Below are 15,890 nucleotides of genomic sequence, written 5' to 3' on the forward strand. Positions count from 1 at the left end.
AAACAAGAACCAGTACTGTGGCCAGGAACTGGCTGTGAAATAAAAATGCCTGCTGCCAAATCCTGGTTCTGTCATTTACTGGCTGTGTGACTTAAGGCAAGCTGCTTAACCTCTCTGGGCCTCAGTTTCCTCTGTAATATTCCTCTGTAATAACAATACCTACCTTACAGGGATGCCGAGCAGCTTAAATGAGATAATGTACATAGGGCCTGGCCTACAGCCAGTGCTCAATCAACACAAGCTGTAATTATTACAAACTGCTATTAAAAACCACCCAGGCCAAACAGGACACAGTCTCTCTTTATCTGGCTCCATGTTTCTCTCTAGCCCTGATGACTCCAGCTTGCCTCCAGCCTAGAGACAGGCCTCAGAGTGCTTTGGCCTTACCACTTTCCCTCTGATGTCATCCTTCTCATAGGCACCACGCTGTTCTTTGTCTTTGAAGGTTCTCCCAACCCTAGAGGTCAAAGCAGGTCTCCATCCCTCCTCCTCCAGATGAATAAATGAAAGGCCTAGCTAAGGCAGCTGAGGCTGTTCACAAAGGGTATTTTCAGAGGCAGACCCTCTACCACATGACTCAGATCCCAGTACAGCATAAGCAGCACACTTGCCAGTTGACAGGGGTTTCAGAGACACTGCAAGGAGAAGAGAAAAGCCTAGCTTTTCTTCCCCTTTCCATTACATTACTGATTCAGAAAACCTTTGCGCAAGACTCTTCTGCTCCGCTCCTTACACAGGTGGCAAAGGCGAATGGCTGGAGGGCAGGTATCATGTTTACAGCCAGCAGGAAAGAACAGACCCATATAATTTGTGATTTTAGATAGAACAGGATAAGTGCCATAAGAGAAAACCTAGAAGACATGGGATTTTAGAGACAGGAGAACCCAGTTTTGGTTAAAGGGCCCAAACTGAGAATGTTCTGGATCCTTGCAGAGCACGGATGGTTCAGTTACCAGCACAGAGGGATGTGGTGGGGCGGGCCTTTCCAGCAGGTGCCAATTCTGTACAAGTCAGTAGGTGTTTAGTTGTGACTAAGGGCCCCAGCTCACAAGTTTACGATAGCTTCCTGTGTGGCAGGTGTGAAAATGTACTTTTTTTTTTTTTTAATTGTCCCAGCCCCACAAGAGTAAAAGTCACCTGTTCACAAATAAAAAGTAACCTAATGATGGGTTTAACTTGCCTATTCTTTAAATAAAGAGCATGAACTATAAACCTCAAGTATACACAATAGAACTAGTAAAACATACTCTATCTCAGTTCCTTGTCACTGAGTTGAGAAGAAAAACAGAAAAAGAAAGCAGAGATAATAGTTACTGGCTACCAGGGCTAGCTGGTTTCACTTTCTCTTGAAATCCAGATTGAGTTATTGGCAGTTAATCATTAATTGCAAATCTTCAGAATCAAAAAGCAGTAGAAAGGAGTAATTCATGTTTATATAGCAGCTTAGACATATGAAGGGGCTATTTTTAAAATGAATATCTGATTTTTTAATTTTTAAATTATGTTTAATTTTTTTATTTCTGAACAGGTGGTATTTGGTTACACGAGTAAGTTCTTTAGTGGTGATTTATGAGATTTTGGTGCACCCGTCACCCAAGCCGTATACACTGAACCCAATTTGTAGTCTTTTATCCCTTACCCCCCTTGCCCTTCCCCCCTCCCCTCAAGTCCTTGAAGTCCATTGTGCCATTCTTGTCATTTTTTTTTTTTTTTTTTTTTTTTTTTTTTGAGACAGAGTCTTACTCTGTCACCCAGACTGGAGTGCAATGGCGTGATCTCTGCTCACTGCAACCTCCACTTCCTGGGTTCAAGTGATTCTCCTTCCTCAGCCTCCCAAGTAGTTGGGACTACAGGCACATACCACCATGCCTGGCTAATTTTTGTATTTTTAGTAGAGAAAGGGTTTCACCATGTTGCCCAGGCTGGTCTCAAACTCCTGACCTCAGGTGATCCACCTGCCTCAGCCTCCCAAAGCAGTGGGATTACAGGTGTGAGCCACCATGCCTGGCCATTCTTGTCATTCTTATGCCTTTGTATCCTCATAGCTTAGCTCCCATTTATGAGTGAGAACATACGATGTTTGGTTTTCTATTCCTGAGTTACTTCACTTAAAATAATAGTCTCCATTTCCATCTAGGTTGCTGTGAATGCCATTAATTCATTCTTTTTTATGGCTGAGAGATTATATATATATAAAAAATATATATATATGATGGAATACATATATATATGATGGAATATATATATTATATATCTATATAAAATCTCTCTATATATATCTCTCTCACAATTTCTTTATCCACTCATTGATTGATGGGCATTTGTGCTGGTTACGTATTTTTGCAAGTGCGAATTGTGCTGCTATAAACATGCATATGCAAGTATCTTTTTTGTATAATGACTTCATTTCCTCTGGGTAGATACCCAGTAGTGGGATTGCTGGATCAAATGGTAGTTCTACTCTTAGTTCTATGAGGAATCTCTATACTGTTTTCCATAGTGGTTTACATTCCCACCAGCAGTGCACTTCCCACCAGCAGTGTAGAAGTGTTCCTGAAGAGGCTGTTTTCAACTAATTCCTTAAAATATGAATTAGATATTATCTTCTCATTTCGCACATGGGGAAACGGAGGGTCAAAGAGGTTTAGCAGCTGGCCCAGTGTTACCCAGCTATTGGGTAGGATAGGCCTTTTTACTCAGCTGGTTTGAACTTGGGCCCTCCTAGCCACTAGGCTGTTTTGGGCTTTGCAGACTGCATATTATATTACACTTGATTCTAGCCAAAAGGCTGAGAAGCAATTGCAAATTATATTACAAATTCCACAGGCCCTTTTTACTTTGTAAATATTACAGTAGCAAATCCTCCACCCCTCCCTGCCTTGAGATTCTCCCTTTCTCTCCCTCAAGGTAGAATAATTGCTAACTGTTACAAGTTGGGTTCTCTGGGAAGCAGACTCTGAGACTACCTTTAGGGTGAAAGAGGTTTATTAGAGGGAACCCTTGGGATCAATAACTGGAGACAGGCGGGATTAGACAGAAGCAGAAGTCGAATTGTGATGCAGGCTGGCAGAACCCAGCACCTGGGCTGACACGGATGCATCAGACTTGTCCCACATTGGGCCTAGATGGCCTTGTCTCTCTACTCTCACCTGACGGGTAATGGGATGTGGGCACACTGGGACGGGTGTGACCTTAGGGGAGGCAGCTCTTGGATGGTGGAGGCTGGCCGCCCACAGGTATCCGGGAATAGCCACAAGTCCTCCTTTGAAGGGGACCTGGGCTGCACATCTCCACATGCATCCCACTAGCCCTGGGGGAAATGCTTCCTCTCGTTTATCACTTACGATGCTTGTTGTGTTTATTATATTTGCTTCATAATAGGCTCTCAAGAAAGAAAAGTCGAATGGATACAGGAAGGATCATCTAAGAAGATACTTATTCAATACCTAAGTCTGTGCAGGTTGAAGTATTTTTCTTCCCTCAGTTTGTGGAATTCAGTCTGCTATCCAGATTCTTGAGAGTGGCCGGGTGTAGTGGCTCACACCTGTAATCCCAGCCCTTTGGGAGGCTGAGGTGGGAGGATTGCTTGAGCCCCAGGAGTTCAAGACCAACCTGGGCAACATGGCGAGACCCCGTCTCTACCAAAAAAAAAAAAAAGTTTCTTAAGAGCTATGCAATCTCTTCTTCCCCTGTGGCCTCAGGTGGGTCACCATGTGGAATAGTCCTGGTTTATGCTTGTTGCCCAGCCTAATTGTTAATAGTACCCTCTTACCCTCTCAAAAGTGGATGCGTTTGGTGATAAATTATACGGTCACTTATTCATAGACCTTTGGAGTGTCAGAGCTGGAAGGGGCCTTCTCAGGAAACCAGGTTTTCAACACTGATGTGACATGGCCCCCAGGTCTTGCTGCCTTCCTCTCCTGCCTCTCTCTACCCGGCTAAAAAAAAATACCCACTGTAGCCACTACCTTCCTTCCCTTGGCTCTTTTAGTTGCTCATCTTTAAGAGCAGGCAGACACTCTAACATTTCAAATCTATCCCCACCTCAGTCCAGAGTTGTGCCCTGACTGTCTTCATAGTCACCCCTTGTTTCCTATGTACACTGATACCCGCGAGACTGTCCTGCTCATGAGCTGTGTTTCTCACCTTTTAATTAGCAAATATTGAGAAACAAACCCAGTGTAGGTGGGCTGTGAGGAAATGGGTGTGCTCACATACCAGATGGCAGTGTAGGTTGGAACAGCCTTTTTGGATGTCTGTTGGTATATCCCATGAAATAAGTTTAAAAAGTTGTCAGAATAGTTTCTTCAGAAAAACAAAAAACTCCTGGCACAGACAGCATTCAAGGGGAATTCTTTCAAATATTCCAAGTATAAAGAATTCCAATGTTAAATAAACCTTCCCAATTCATTTTTCAAAACCAGGATAACAACGATACCAAGGCCTAAAAAAGCACATCAAAGAAAACCATGAATCACTCTTGGCCTGCATGACTCAGTCCTTTTGGAAGGCTGAGTGGGGAGCATCACTTGAGCCTAGAAGTTTTGAAACCAGCCTGGGCAAAACAGCAAGACCCTTATCTCTACAAAAAGTAAACAGTAGCCAGGCATGGTGGCATGCTTCTGTAGTCCCAGCTACTAGGGAAGCTGAGAGGTGAGAGGATCACTTGAGCCCAAGAGTTTGAGGCTGCAGTAAGCCATGATCACCAGTTTTCATCTATCAGATTGGCACTTTTATCCTTTTTTGAAGGCCTTTTCAGTAGATTCCATCAAATAAAAAATACACATATCCATTGACCCAGCAAAAATTCCAGGAATGTATCCTACTTGCACATGTGTGCAAAGAACTATGGGTGAGGAGATTTTAATATCTGTTACAAGAAAAGATTACAGACAACTATCCACCATTAAGAAGCCAGTTAGGCTGGGTGTGGTGGTTTATGCCTATAATCTCAGCACTTTGGGAGGCTGGCAGGTGGATCACCTGAAGCCAGGAGTTCGAGACTAACCTGGTCAACGTGATGAAACCTCGTCTCTACTAAAAATACGAAAATTATCTGGGTGTGGTGGCAGGTGCCTGTAATCCCAGCTACTTGGGAGGCTGAGGCAGGAGAATCGTTGGAACCCTGCAGGTAGAGGTTGTAGTGAGCTGAGATTGTGCCATTGCACTCCAGCCTGGGCAACAAGATCAAAACTCCTCAAAAGAGAGAAAAAAAAGTCAGTTAAATAAACTATAGTAAGAGGCAAATGAGTATACCATTTGGATATTATCTATGCCTTGAATTCCTTTGTCTCCTTTTTTCACATAGCTAGCTCTCTCACTTACCATAACTTGCAGTTACTTCATTAGTTCACTTGTATTTTTGGTTCCCTCTCTCTTTAGAATGTGAGATCTGGCCAGGAGTGATGGCCCACACCTATAATCCCAGTGTTTTGGGAGGCCATGGAGGAAGAATTGTTTGAGGCCAGGAGTTCAAGACTAGCCTGGGCAACATAGCAAGACCCCATCTCTACAAAAAAATAAAAATAGAATGTAAGATGTGAAGGGGGCAGGGTCTGATTGTATTTTTTACTATCGTATTCCCAGCACTAGTGTTGTATTCGATATTCAATTTAAAATGACTGACTGTATCTCAAATAGAAGTCATCCTTATTGGTGAAGCATTCTCATTAAAATTAATCAGCAAAAATATACCGTTATTATTTAGCATTATTTGGGAAGCATAGCCAAAGCAATTTGAAAATATTAAAGTTTATATGTCTATACACTTGGGGGCAAAATACATATAAACAGAAAATTTAATGGGAGAATTATTCTGGGCTAACCCTTTGCTGTTGCCTTGGCCAAAGTGATTTTGCTATGTAGGCATTTTTAGGTGAACCTTTTAGCTAAATATAATTTCAAACTTTTAAAAAATGGCGGCCGGGTGCGGTGGCTCAAGCCTGTAATCCCAGCACTTTGGGAGGCCGAGACGGGTGGATCACGAGGTCAGGAGATCGAGACTATCCTGGCTAACACGGTGAAACAAATACAAAAAACTAGCCGGGCGAGGTGGCGGGCGCCTGTAGTCCCAGCTACTCGGGAGGCTGAGGCAGGAGAATGGCGTGAACCCGGGAGGCGGAGCTTGCAGTGAGCTGAGATCCGGCCACTGCACTCCAGCCTGGGCGACAGAGCGAGACTCCGTCTCAAAAAAAAAAAAAAAAAAAAAAAAAAAAAAGGCATATATATATATACCCTTTACCCAGATTTACCTATTTATGTTTTACCTCATTTAGCTATATTAATAACCATGTCTCTCTGTATACATATGTAATTCTGTTTTGAAACGTTTATAAGTGAATTGAAACCATTGCATACCTGAATTGAAACCATTGCATCCCTCAACACCCAGATACTTATTAGTGTATATTTCCTAAGAACAGTGATTTTCTTTTCTATAGCCAGTTATCAAATCAGGACATTTAATATGAATGTAAGGCTACTATCTAATCTACAGTCCATTTTCAGAATCTGTCAGTATGTATTTAGTTGCCAAGTCTGTTTAGTCACCTGTAATGTGGAAACACTCCTCACTCTTGGTGTTTCTTCACCTTTAGATTGCTGAAGGGCATCAATCAGTTAGTTTGTAAAAATGACCCCCAATGTTGATTTATCTGATGTTTCCTCAATGATTAGATTGAGATTATGAATTTTTGGTGAGAAAACCACAGAAATGGTATCGTGCCCTCCATATCAGGAGAGCACAATGTTGGTTTAACTCCGTATTTTGATGATAGAGTTGACAATTTGATTTAGATGGTGTCTGCCAGATTTCTCCTGTAGTGGTGTTATTATTATTATTATTTGTAATTAACAAGTAATCTGCAGAGTGATACTTTGAGACTATTTAAGTATCTTATTTCTCATAAAATTTTCACTCCCTAAGTTAAGCATCCATTGATGGTTTTCTAATTCATCATTCTCCTTTTATATTTATTATTTGTATTCTACTTTAAGAAAGAGATTTCCTCTTTCCTTCATGTATTTGTTTATATTTGAGTGCACTCATTGATTCTTTTGTTCAACTCATTTTATTCAATGAGTTATGACCATTATTATATTATAGGATTTTTGACCTAATTTTGGCTTCTTGTAGTGTGAATTTTGACCATATAGAATTTCTCTGCCTCCAGTCATTCTCTTCCTGAGTTTTCAGGCAAGACATCTTACATACCTTTGTTACCAATTCATTACACTCAAAAAGTTTCCCCCACAAAAAAAGCCTTCCCAGACTAAAGTTTTCTTGATCAGTTCCTCTATGGGTTTGATCTATATCAACCACTTGTTTCCCTGTTACTATTTATGTAATATAGGTGACATTCTTGTGTTTACATGTTTGTGTGTGTCCATGTGTGTTGTATTAATGCATATATTACATATTTAGGGGAGTTTGCTTCATGGTTCTAAAATAGATCATTTGATTTAGAGATTAGAAGTTTCTCTCTCTACCAACAGCAAATTTTTAAACAAAGTTAGCTGCCTCAGGTATCCAAAGTTTTGAATTTGATTATCTTCAGATTTAACAACAACAGAAAACCTTACCCTTGGCAAAAGATGAGAGGTAAAAAGTGATCAGTCACCTTTTCTTCCTTCCCCAGATTTTTATCAGTATTGTTGCAGGAAAGAACAATCCATCAGAAGTAGGATCTCTATCAAAGTCTTAGGATATTGTGTCTAAGAGTTCAGCTATTCAACAAATATGTAGTAAGGGTCTGTTATGTGCCAGAATCTGGGTTAGGAAGTGGCCAATAGCAGGAACCAAGCAGACAAAGCCCTTGCCTTCCAAAAACTAGCATTCTAGTAGGACAAACAGCAAACAAATAAACATGGTAATATATCAGCTGGTGCTAAATGCTATGGAGAAAAAATAAAGCAAGATAAGGGAAATAGATTTTGGTGTAGTTTTTTATGTAGAGTGATTAAGAAAGACAACTGGGATGGCAGATATTTGAAGAGACCTGGGGGCAGGAGGATAAGAGGGTTGAGAGAGCTTATAGGCAGAAAGGGCTGCAAATACAAGGGCTGTGAAGTGGGAGAGTGCTTGGTGGACCTGAGGACTGAGCCTTGGGACATTGCTATGTTTAGATATCAAGGGGATGAAGAATCAGCAAAGCAGAAGTTCTTGATGAGGTAGGAGAATAGAGAGGTACTTGGATGCCAGGTGAAGAAGCTGTTTCCAGGAGGAGGTGGTAACTAAGTCAAATTTTGCTGATGGATGAAGAGAAAATACACTGAGTACAGATAACTCTTAGGAGGTTTTTGGTTTAAAGGGGAGCAGAAAAATGGGATGGGATCTGAAGACTAGTGTGGGACCAAGGGAGTGGTTTTTAAAGGTGGGGGTATTCGTGTATGATAGTAGGCTGATGGGAATTGTCCAGTAGATGAGAAACAACTGTTGATGCAGAAGAGAGGGGAGAGTAGCAGGAGCAGTATCTTGAGCACATGAGCAGGGTTGTAACAGAATGTGCAAAGGGAGAGACTGAGCTAGGACCGAACATCATCTACAGTGTCTAGAGGGAAGGCACAGTGTCACAATTAGGCACAATCAGACAGAGAAGCCAGTAAACCAAGTGGGCCAGCAGAATATCAGCCTCCTTTTTTCCTTATCTTGCCATGATTTTTCTCCTTTCTTCTGGCATCTGTAAATTTCCATTTCTTCAACCTTCACTTAAAATTTTTTTTCCTGTGGTTTGGTGGGAAGGCGGTGTGCCAGTGTGTGTCTGTTCCTGGAAGAACAGAAATCGTGAAAAAGTTTGACAAGCTTTAATGTTATAGGGGAAAAAAATATATCCAGAGAGCTTTTGATATCATAGTTGAAACTATCTGAACATGCAGTACACTCTAAATGGTAACCATATTTGAATGTTTAGAGGAATTCTCTAGCCTTTTAGTTATTTAGGTCTCCTTATTTATAAAGTAAATTAAGGTAGAAGGACATATCTGGGTAAATAAGTGTAGATCTGTGGAGATGTTTTATATTTATCATTTTCTTGATTATAAAAGGAATATGGCCGGGCACAGTGGCTCACGCCTGTAATCCCAGCACTTTGGGAGGCCGAGGCAGGTGGATCATGAGGTGAGGGGATTGAGACTATCCTGGCTAACACGGTGAAACCCCATCTCTACTAAAAATAAAAAAAATTTAAAAATTTAAAAAAATAGCTGGGCGTGGTGGCAGGCACCTGTAGTCCCAGCTACTCAGGAGGCTGAGGCAGGAGAATGGTGTGAACCTGGGAGGCGGAGCTTGCAGTGAGCCGAGATCTCGCCACTGCACTCCAGCCTGGGCTATAGAGTGAGACTCCGTCTCAAAAATAAATAAAGCAATATGTGTGTGTTGTAAAATATTCACAGTTATAGACATGTATAAAGTGAAGTAAACTCTTTCCCACCCTGTTCCCAACCTTCCAGAGAGAACCACAATTAATAGTTTGTAATAATAGTTTCCATATTTGATCAGTGTTTGCTTCCAACTTAGCTGTTTGATTGATTTTGAACAGAAAACTAAAACTGCCTACTGGCAATATTAATTTCCATATCTAATCTAACTCATGAGTATTTTAAATTCAGGGGCTTTATAAGTGCGTGTTAATTTAAATTGCACAGATTCAAACAGCCTGTCTCAGGACAGGATATAAAACTGACCTTTGTTTCTGAATTAAATGTTTCTTTGATACTAAAATAATGAAATGCCAGTCTTAGCTTTTGACTTGTGGGTTTCATGGTCCCTGAACAATAAGCACAATGCAGTTTTAAAGACTGTTTGCTTATTTGATGCAATTTGTTACTTTTATAGGAGAACGAGGTACTAAGAGAAAAGCACGAAGCTGTGGATCATAGTTCCCAGCGTGAGGAAAATGAAGAAAGGGTGTCAGCCCAGAAGGAGAACTCACTTCAGCAGAATAATGAAGATGAAAACAAAGTAGCAGAGAAACCTGATTGGGAGGCAGAAAAGACCACTGAATCTAGAAATGAGGTACGCCTGTCAGAATATTCAAGCCTTGCCATTTTGGTTTTAATGTAGATTTTGTGGCATTGACAGTTTGTGTTAAGAATGAGCATGTAAGTATGCTCTACTGTTAACAAATATCATATATGAAAATACCTCTGTCTTTAAGTTATGGGAGTAGCAATTTGATTTATAAATGAATTAGCCCATACAGTTATTTCCTCTGGTTAAACTCAAGATTTTGTGTCTGTGTGCACACACCCCCTTCCAGGACCTTGCTAGCAGGTTTTGCTAGTTATGTTTGCCAAGGCAAGGGATGAAGAAATGGTGAACCTAGGAGTCCTCAACCAGCCACATGAACAGGCAGCCAGGCTGGCCTAGTCCAGGAGAGCAAGCTGAGGACCAGCCCGACAGCCAAACACCCATGATGTTAGCTAAGGCTTGGACTCAAATCTTTGTTCAGTCTCCTGGCAGGCCTGGCCGAACCACTGGGCATCCATGGTCCAGTGGGACCACTTCCTTAACTCCTCATTGCCTAACCTTACTCTTTAGCTGTGAGAAGAGGTGTACAAATGAACTCCCAGAGCCAGGCTGAAGGGATGGATGCTTCCTGTGATCTGTGCTTCCTTCTCCTTTCATTTGGGCTGTACTGTGGTTTCTCTTCAGCCCTGCTGAGGTCCTGCCCACAGCATAGCAAACAGGCACTCCAGAGATATTTAATAACCACGTGGCACTTCCACCTGGAAGGCATACCCTCACAGGTCTTGCCCTAATGGTTCTCTTAGCCATCACCTGCTTTAGCCTGTCCCCTTCCCAGAAGGTGGAGTTTAGGGCTGCGTATTATTAGGGCTTGTAATATTACATGGAACATTACTTATTTGGCATGAAATCAGAAAACAGGTTTGTTCTCTGCCTACCTGCCACTCCCTTGCCCCTCCAGCTTCCACCTAGAGCCCCTTGGTGAAATCTAGGGCAGGTCCCATAAATTCTAGATACTCATGAAAATCCCTTTGGCCATCCCAGTGCAGCAATTGATAAGAATAACCCAATGTGGCCATGTACAGTTGCTCACGCCTGTAATCCCAGCACTTTGGGAAGCCAAAGCAGGCAGATCACTTGAGCCCAAGAGTTGGAGATCAGCCTGGGCAACATGGAAAAACCACATCTCCACAAAAATTACAAAAATTAGTTGGTGTGGTGATGTCTTCCTGTAGTTCTAGCTACCCAGGAGGCTGAGGTGGAAGGATCACCCGAGCCTGGGAGGTCAAGGCTGCAGTGAGCTGTGATCACACCAGTGCACTCCAACCTGGGCAACAGAGTGAGACCCTGTCTCAAAAAAAAAAAAAAGGTATAACCCAGTGTAATTTTCAAGAATGCTGAACCAAAAGTTAGCTGGGCGTGGTAGTGTGTGCCTGTGGTCCCAGCTGCTTGGCAGGCTGAGGTAGGAGGATCACTTGAGCCCAGGAAGTTGAGGCTGCACTGAGCCGTCATCATGCCACTACACTTCAGACAGGGTGACAGAGCAGGACCCTGTCTCAAAAAAGAAAAATCCAAAACAAAAAACACTGAGCTAAAAGTCAGCATCTTCCCTCAGTTTTGTGTGGCCTACCCTGATTTCTCTGGGGTTGAGGGTGTGGGGTGCTAAGAACATAGGAAATTGTTTCTCTTGACCATCCCATACATTTAAATATTATACAACTCTTTGTCACGTGGGCACTTTTTCATGTATAGGTTCTTTGGAGACCCCTGGCCCCACAGCTGGGAGTCTTCCTCTTGACAGAGGCAAATGCATCTCCACTGCAGCTGGTCCTTTAGGGCTGTTCCCTGAATGTTCTGTGGCATACATGCATCTCACCTCTCCAGGTGGCCCTCTCAACCATTTGCTGGCCACCTAGCACCTTAGACCCTTTTTCAGTTCCCTAACTATGGCTCTTGCATGGTTTCTCACCCTTTATATTTCCCAGGCAAAAGTGGGACACTAAGCTTCTGTGTCCCCAAAGTGCAGAGCACACACACCAAGTTCTAAATGGTCTCCTTGAGGCTCTTTTTGCCATTCTTCAGATGAAGGGGAGAGGTAGAGAGCACACCCCAAGGAACCCTCCCATTTTCACTCTGACCACTGCAGCTTCAACCCTTTTGTAACCCTCAATTGCAGCCTGGCATTTGGCAACTGCCTGTTCTTTTTTCCCAGCTGGTTTTCTCCCCAGCTCCTCTGACTTATCTAGGCTTTATATTTATATTTGGATGCGTTGTATGGTTTTACCACTCTCCCCACAGCATACATACTGTATTGTCAAATCAATACCCATGGACTTTTACATTAAAATATGGACAGAACCATATGTATTTTGAAGGGGACATTTCTGACCACTTCCCTGAGTGTTCACAGTTCTCTTTGAGGGAAAAGATGTTTTCACTAGTCTTTCACTTACTTAACACTGAATTGTATATTGCCTTTCTCCGAGGTATGTCTTCATCTTTACTCCCTCACTGGACTTCCCAGCAAAGCAAGAACTGTTTTCTCTACCTCTACCTGTAACAAATTAATTCACAGCTAGGCACAGAATAGGCACTTACTAAATATTAATGACAAGACAAATGAAGTAGAGAGCTTCCTTGGAGAGAATTAAAAATATAATTTGACATAGGACAAACATCAATTTGGACAAAACTTTTCAGAAACACACTAATCATTCAAAGCCAGGCATTTGTGCCTAGTTCTTATCAGGCTTGGTTCCTCATTGTGTATCTCCATGTTCCTAGCCTGAGCATTTACATCACATCTTTGTGTACTTACACTTTTTTTTGGGGTTGGGGGAGGACAGGATCTCACACTGTCACCCAGGCTAAAGTGCAGTGGCGCTATCATGGCTCACCGCAGCCTCAACCTCCCGAGCTCAGGTGATCTCCCACTTCAGCCTCCCAAGTAACTGGGGCTATAGGTGCACACCACCATGCCCAGCTAATTTTTTGTATTTTCAGTAGAGGTGGGGTTTCACCATGTTGCTCAGGCTGGTCTCAAACTCCTGGGCTCAAGCAGTCTGCCCACTTTGGCCTCCCAAAGTGCTGGGATCACAGGTGTGAACCATGGCACCCAGTCACATTTCTTATGGTAGTTCTGACAATATATTTCTGTTCTTTTATTGGGCTATTACTTAGAAGGTGCTTTTAAAGCTTGTTGAAATAAAAATGAGTTAGACCAGTGAATCACTGGCATTTCCATTCTTCCAGATGACAACTCTGGAAGAATATCTAGGAAATGGGGACTGGTACAATTCTGGCTATGCTTTAGAAATCAGAACGCCAGTGGGGGCCCCAAAGCTAGATATAAGATCTGAACTCACACTACCATCACCATCAAGAATCCTCAGACAAGAGAAGTACAGTCTGGAAAACGATACAAACACTGGTTCTTGAAGAGAAGAATGCAAAACTGCTCATATGCCATGAGTCAGCATATGCAAGAGTCAGGATTCCTAGTCCTCTGAAAAAGACTCTAAAATAGTGTTTAAATTGTTCATGAAGGAACAGAATCTATAAGGCAAGAACAGACTATCATGAAAAAAGAAAAAGATCTAGAAAAGAGCCCACATGAAATTCTAGATATGAAAAATAGTCATTTTCATTGAAAATTCAGTGGAAGTGGTGTGAACAGCTAAAGAAAAGGGTAAGTTGGAAGACATATCTAAGAAAATTATCTAGAATGTACCACAAAGATGCAAAATATGAAAGCAAAATTGAGACAATGATAGAAGAGAAAAATCTACATTACTTCTAATAGGAGTCCCAGAAGAGATATAAAATATGAAACAGAAGCAATATTTAAAATGAGTTTATGGCAGAATATTTCCAGAAAAGTCCTCAGATTAAAGGAGTACATAGAGCTCGTAATAAAGACAAATTAAGTCCCAGACATATCAGATTGAAACAAAACATCAAGAACTAAGAAGAAAAATCTTTTAAATTACCTGAGATAGAAAAGGTTCATTATAAATAACACTGAGAGCAAATTTACCATTAGTAATAAATGCCGTAAGACAGAGTAGTGAGGGAAAACATTAAACCTTAAATTTACCTGTTAACTCATCATTTAAGCATGAAGGCAAAATAATTCCATGTAGGCCAGGCATGGTGGCTCATGCCTGTAATCCCCTCTTTGTGAGGCCAAGGCCAGTGGATCACCTGTGGTCAGCAGTTCAAGACAAGCCTGGCCAACATGGCAAAAACCCATCTCTACTAAAAATATAAAAATTAGCCAGGTGCAGTGGCAAATGCCTGTAGTCCCAGCTATTCGGGAGGCTGAGACACAAGAATCACTTGAACCCAGGAGGTAGAGATTGCAGTGAAATAATAATTCCATGTAACAAAAACTGAGTTTACTGCTCAGGGTCTCTCTAAAAAGAATTCTGAAGAGTTCTTTCAACTAGAAAGAAGCTAAACCATGAAGGCCAGGAGTGAGATGAAGCATTGATAAGTTGGTTTAAAAAAAAAAAAAAAAAATTGGAGTACATGTAAGTAAGTATTGACTGTAAAAATTACTTTTTGAGACAAGATCTCATTCTGTTAGGCTGGAGTGTGGCAGCGCTGTCACAACTCACTGCAGCCTCAACCTCCTGGACTCGGGCAGTCCTCCTGCCTCAGCTTCACGGAGTAGCTGGGACCACAGGTGCACACCACCACACCCAGCTCATTTTATTTGTAGAGACGGTCTTGTTATGTTGCCCAAGCTGGTCTCCAACTCCTGGGCTCAAGCGATCTGCCTGCTTTGACCTCCCAGTTCTGGGATTACAAGCGTAAGCCACCACACCTGGCCAAAATTACGTAATTGTGTAACCAACTGGGAGGGCTGGCTGTGGAGGGGCAAAATAAGCTGAAACTAAGAACTAGCCAAAAATTATATGGAAGTTGTTTATGGAAGGTATAGAAATACTGATTAACTCTTTAAGTATGCATGTTGAAATATTGAGTACTATAAGAAAAGAAATAGGCCACCTGCAGTGGCTCCCATCTGTAATCCCAGCACTTTGGGAGGCCTAGGTGGGTGGATTACTTGAGGTCAGAAGTTCGAGACCAACCTGGCCAACATGGTGAAACCCTGTCTCTACTAAAAATACAAAAATTAGCCAGACATAGTGGTGCACGGCTATAATCCCAGCTACTCCAGAGGCTAAAGCAGGAGAATCCTTTGAACCTGGGAGGCAGAGGTTGTAATGAGCCGAGATTACACCACTGCACTCCATTCTGAGCGACAGAGTGAGACTCCGTCTCAAAAAATAATAAAAAGTAAAACTTACAACCGAGGAACATAATAGGATAAAAACCCAGTGTGGAGATAAGACCTGGTGATCCTTTAAAGATAAAGCCTAAAGCCCCAGACAACCAGTTTGGTCTTTGACGTGAAGGATGCACCTTTTGTGTTTCTCTACAGAGACATCTGAATGGGACAGATACTTCTTTCTCTCTGGAAGATTTATTCCAGTTGCTTTCATCGCAGCCTGAAAATTCACTGGAGGTAATTGGAACCTTGGCTTTTATCCTTGCAGGAACGTATCTGCACTGACTTTTTGGTGAATAAATACAACTCCTTTACTTGGTTGACACAGCAGTTTAAAGTAATGCTTATTTTTATAGAAGCACTTCAGCTTAGAATTAACCAAGTATGTATAGCATTCCTCTTTCCAAATCCCAAAGGTGTAATCAAATTTAGACTGGTCATGGAAAACAGTATGGAGGTTTCTCAAAAAACTAAAAATTGAACTGCCATGTGATCCCACTATCAGGTATTTATCCAAAGGAAAGGAAATCGGTGTATCAAAGGGACACCTGCACCCCCATGTTTATTGCAGCAACATTCATAATAGCTTTATCATTTTAGTGCTTAGAGGCATTTAAGCAACCTCTTTCC

At 41.8% G+C, this 15,890-nt stretch overlaps 1 protein-coding gene across 1 annotated transcript in view; it reads left to right on the forward strand.

Moving 5' to 3' along the window:
• Nucleotides 1-15,890, forward strand: part of NFE2L3 (NFE2 like bZIP transcription factor 3) — a 30,892-nt gene that overhangs the window by 12,031 nt on the left and 2,971 nt on the right. The window contains exons 2-3 of the mRNA XM_050785438.1: nucleotides 9,833-10,012; nucleotides 15,414-15,497. Of these exons, the coding sequence (XP_050641395.1) occupies nucleotides 9,833-10,012; nucleotides 15,414-15,497 (264 nt within the window). The remainder of the gene's footprint in view (nucleotides 1-9,832; nucleotides 10,013-15,413; nucleotides 15,498-15,890) is intronic.

This window comes from Macaca thibetana, chromosome 3 (genome assembly GCF_024542745.1).
Source record: "Macaca thibetana thibetana isolate TM-01 chromosome 3, ASM2454274v1, whole genome shotgun sequence".
NCBI lineage: Eukaryota > Metazoa > Chordata > Mammalia > Primates > Cercopithecidae > Macaca > Macaca thibetana.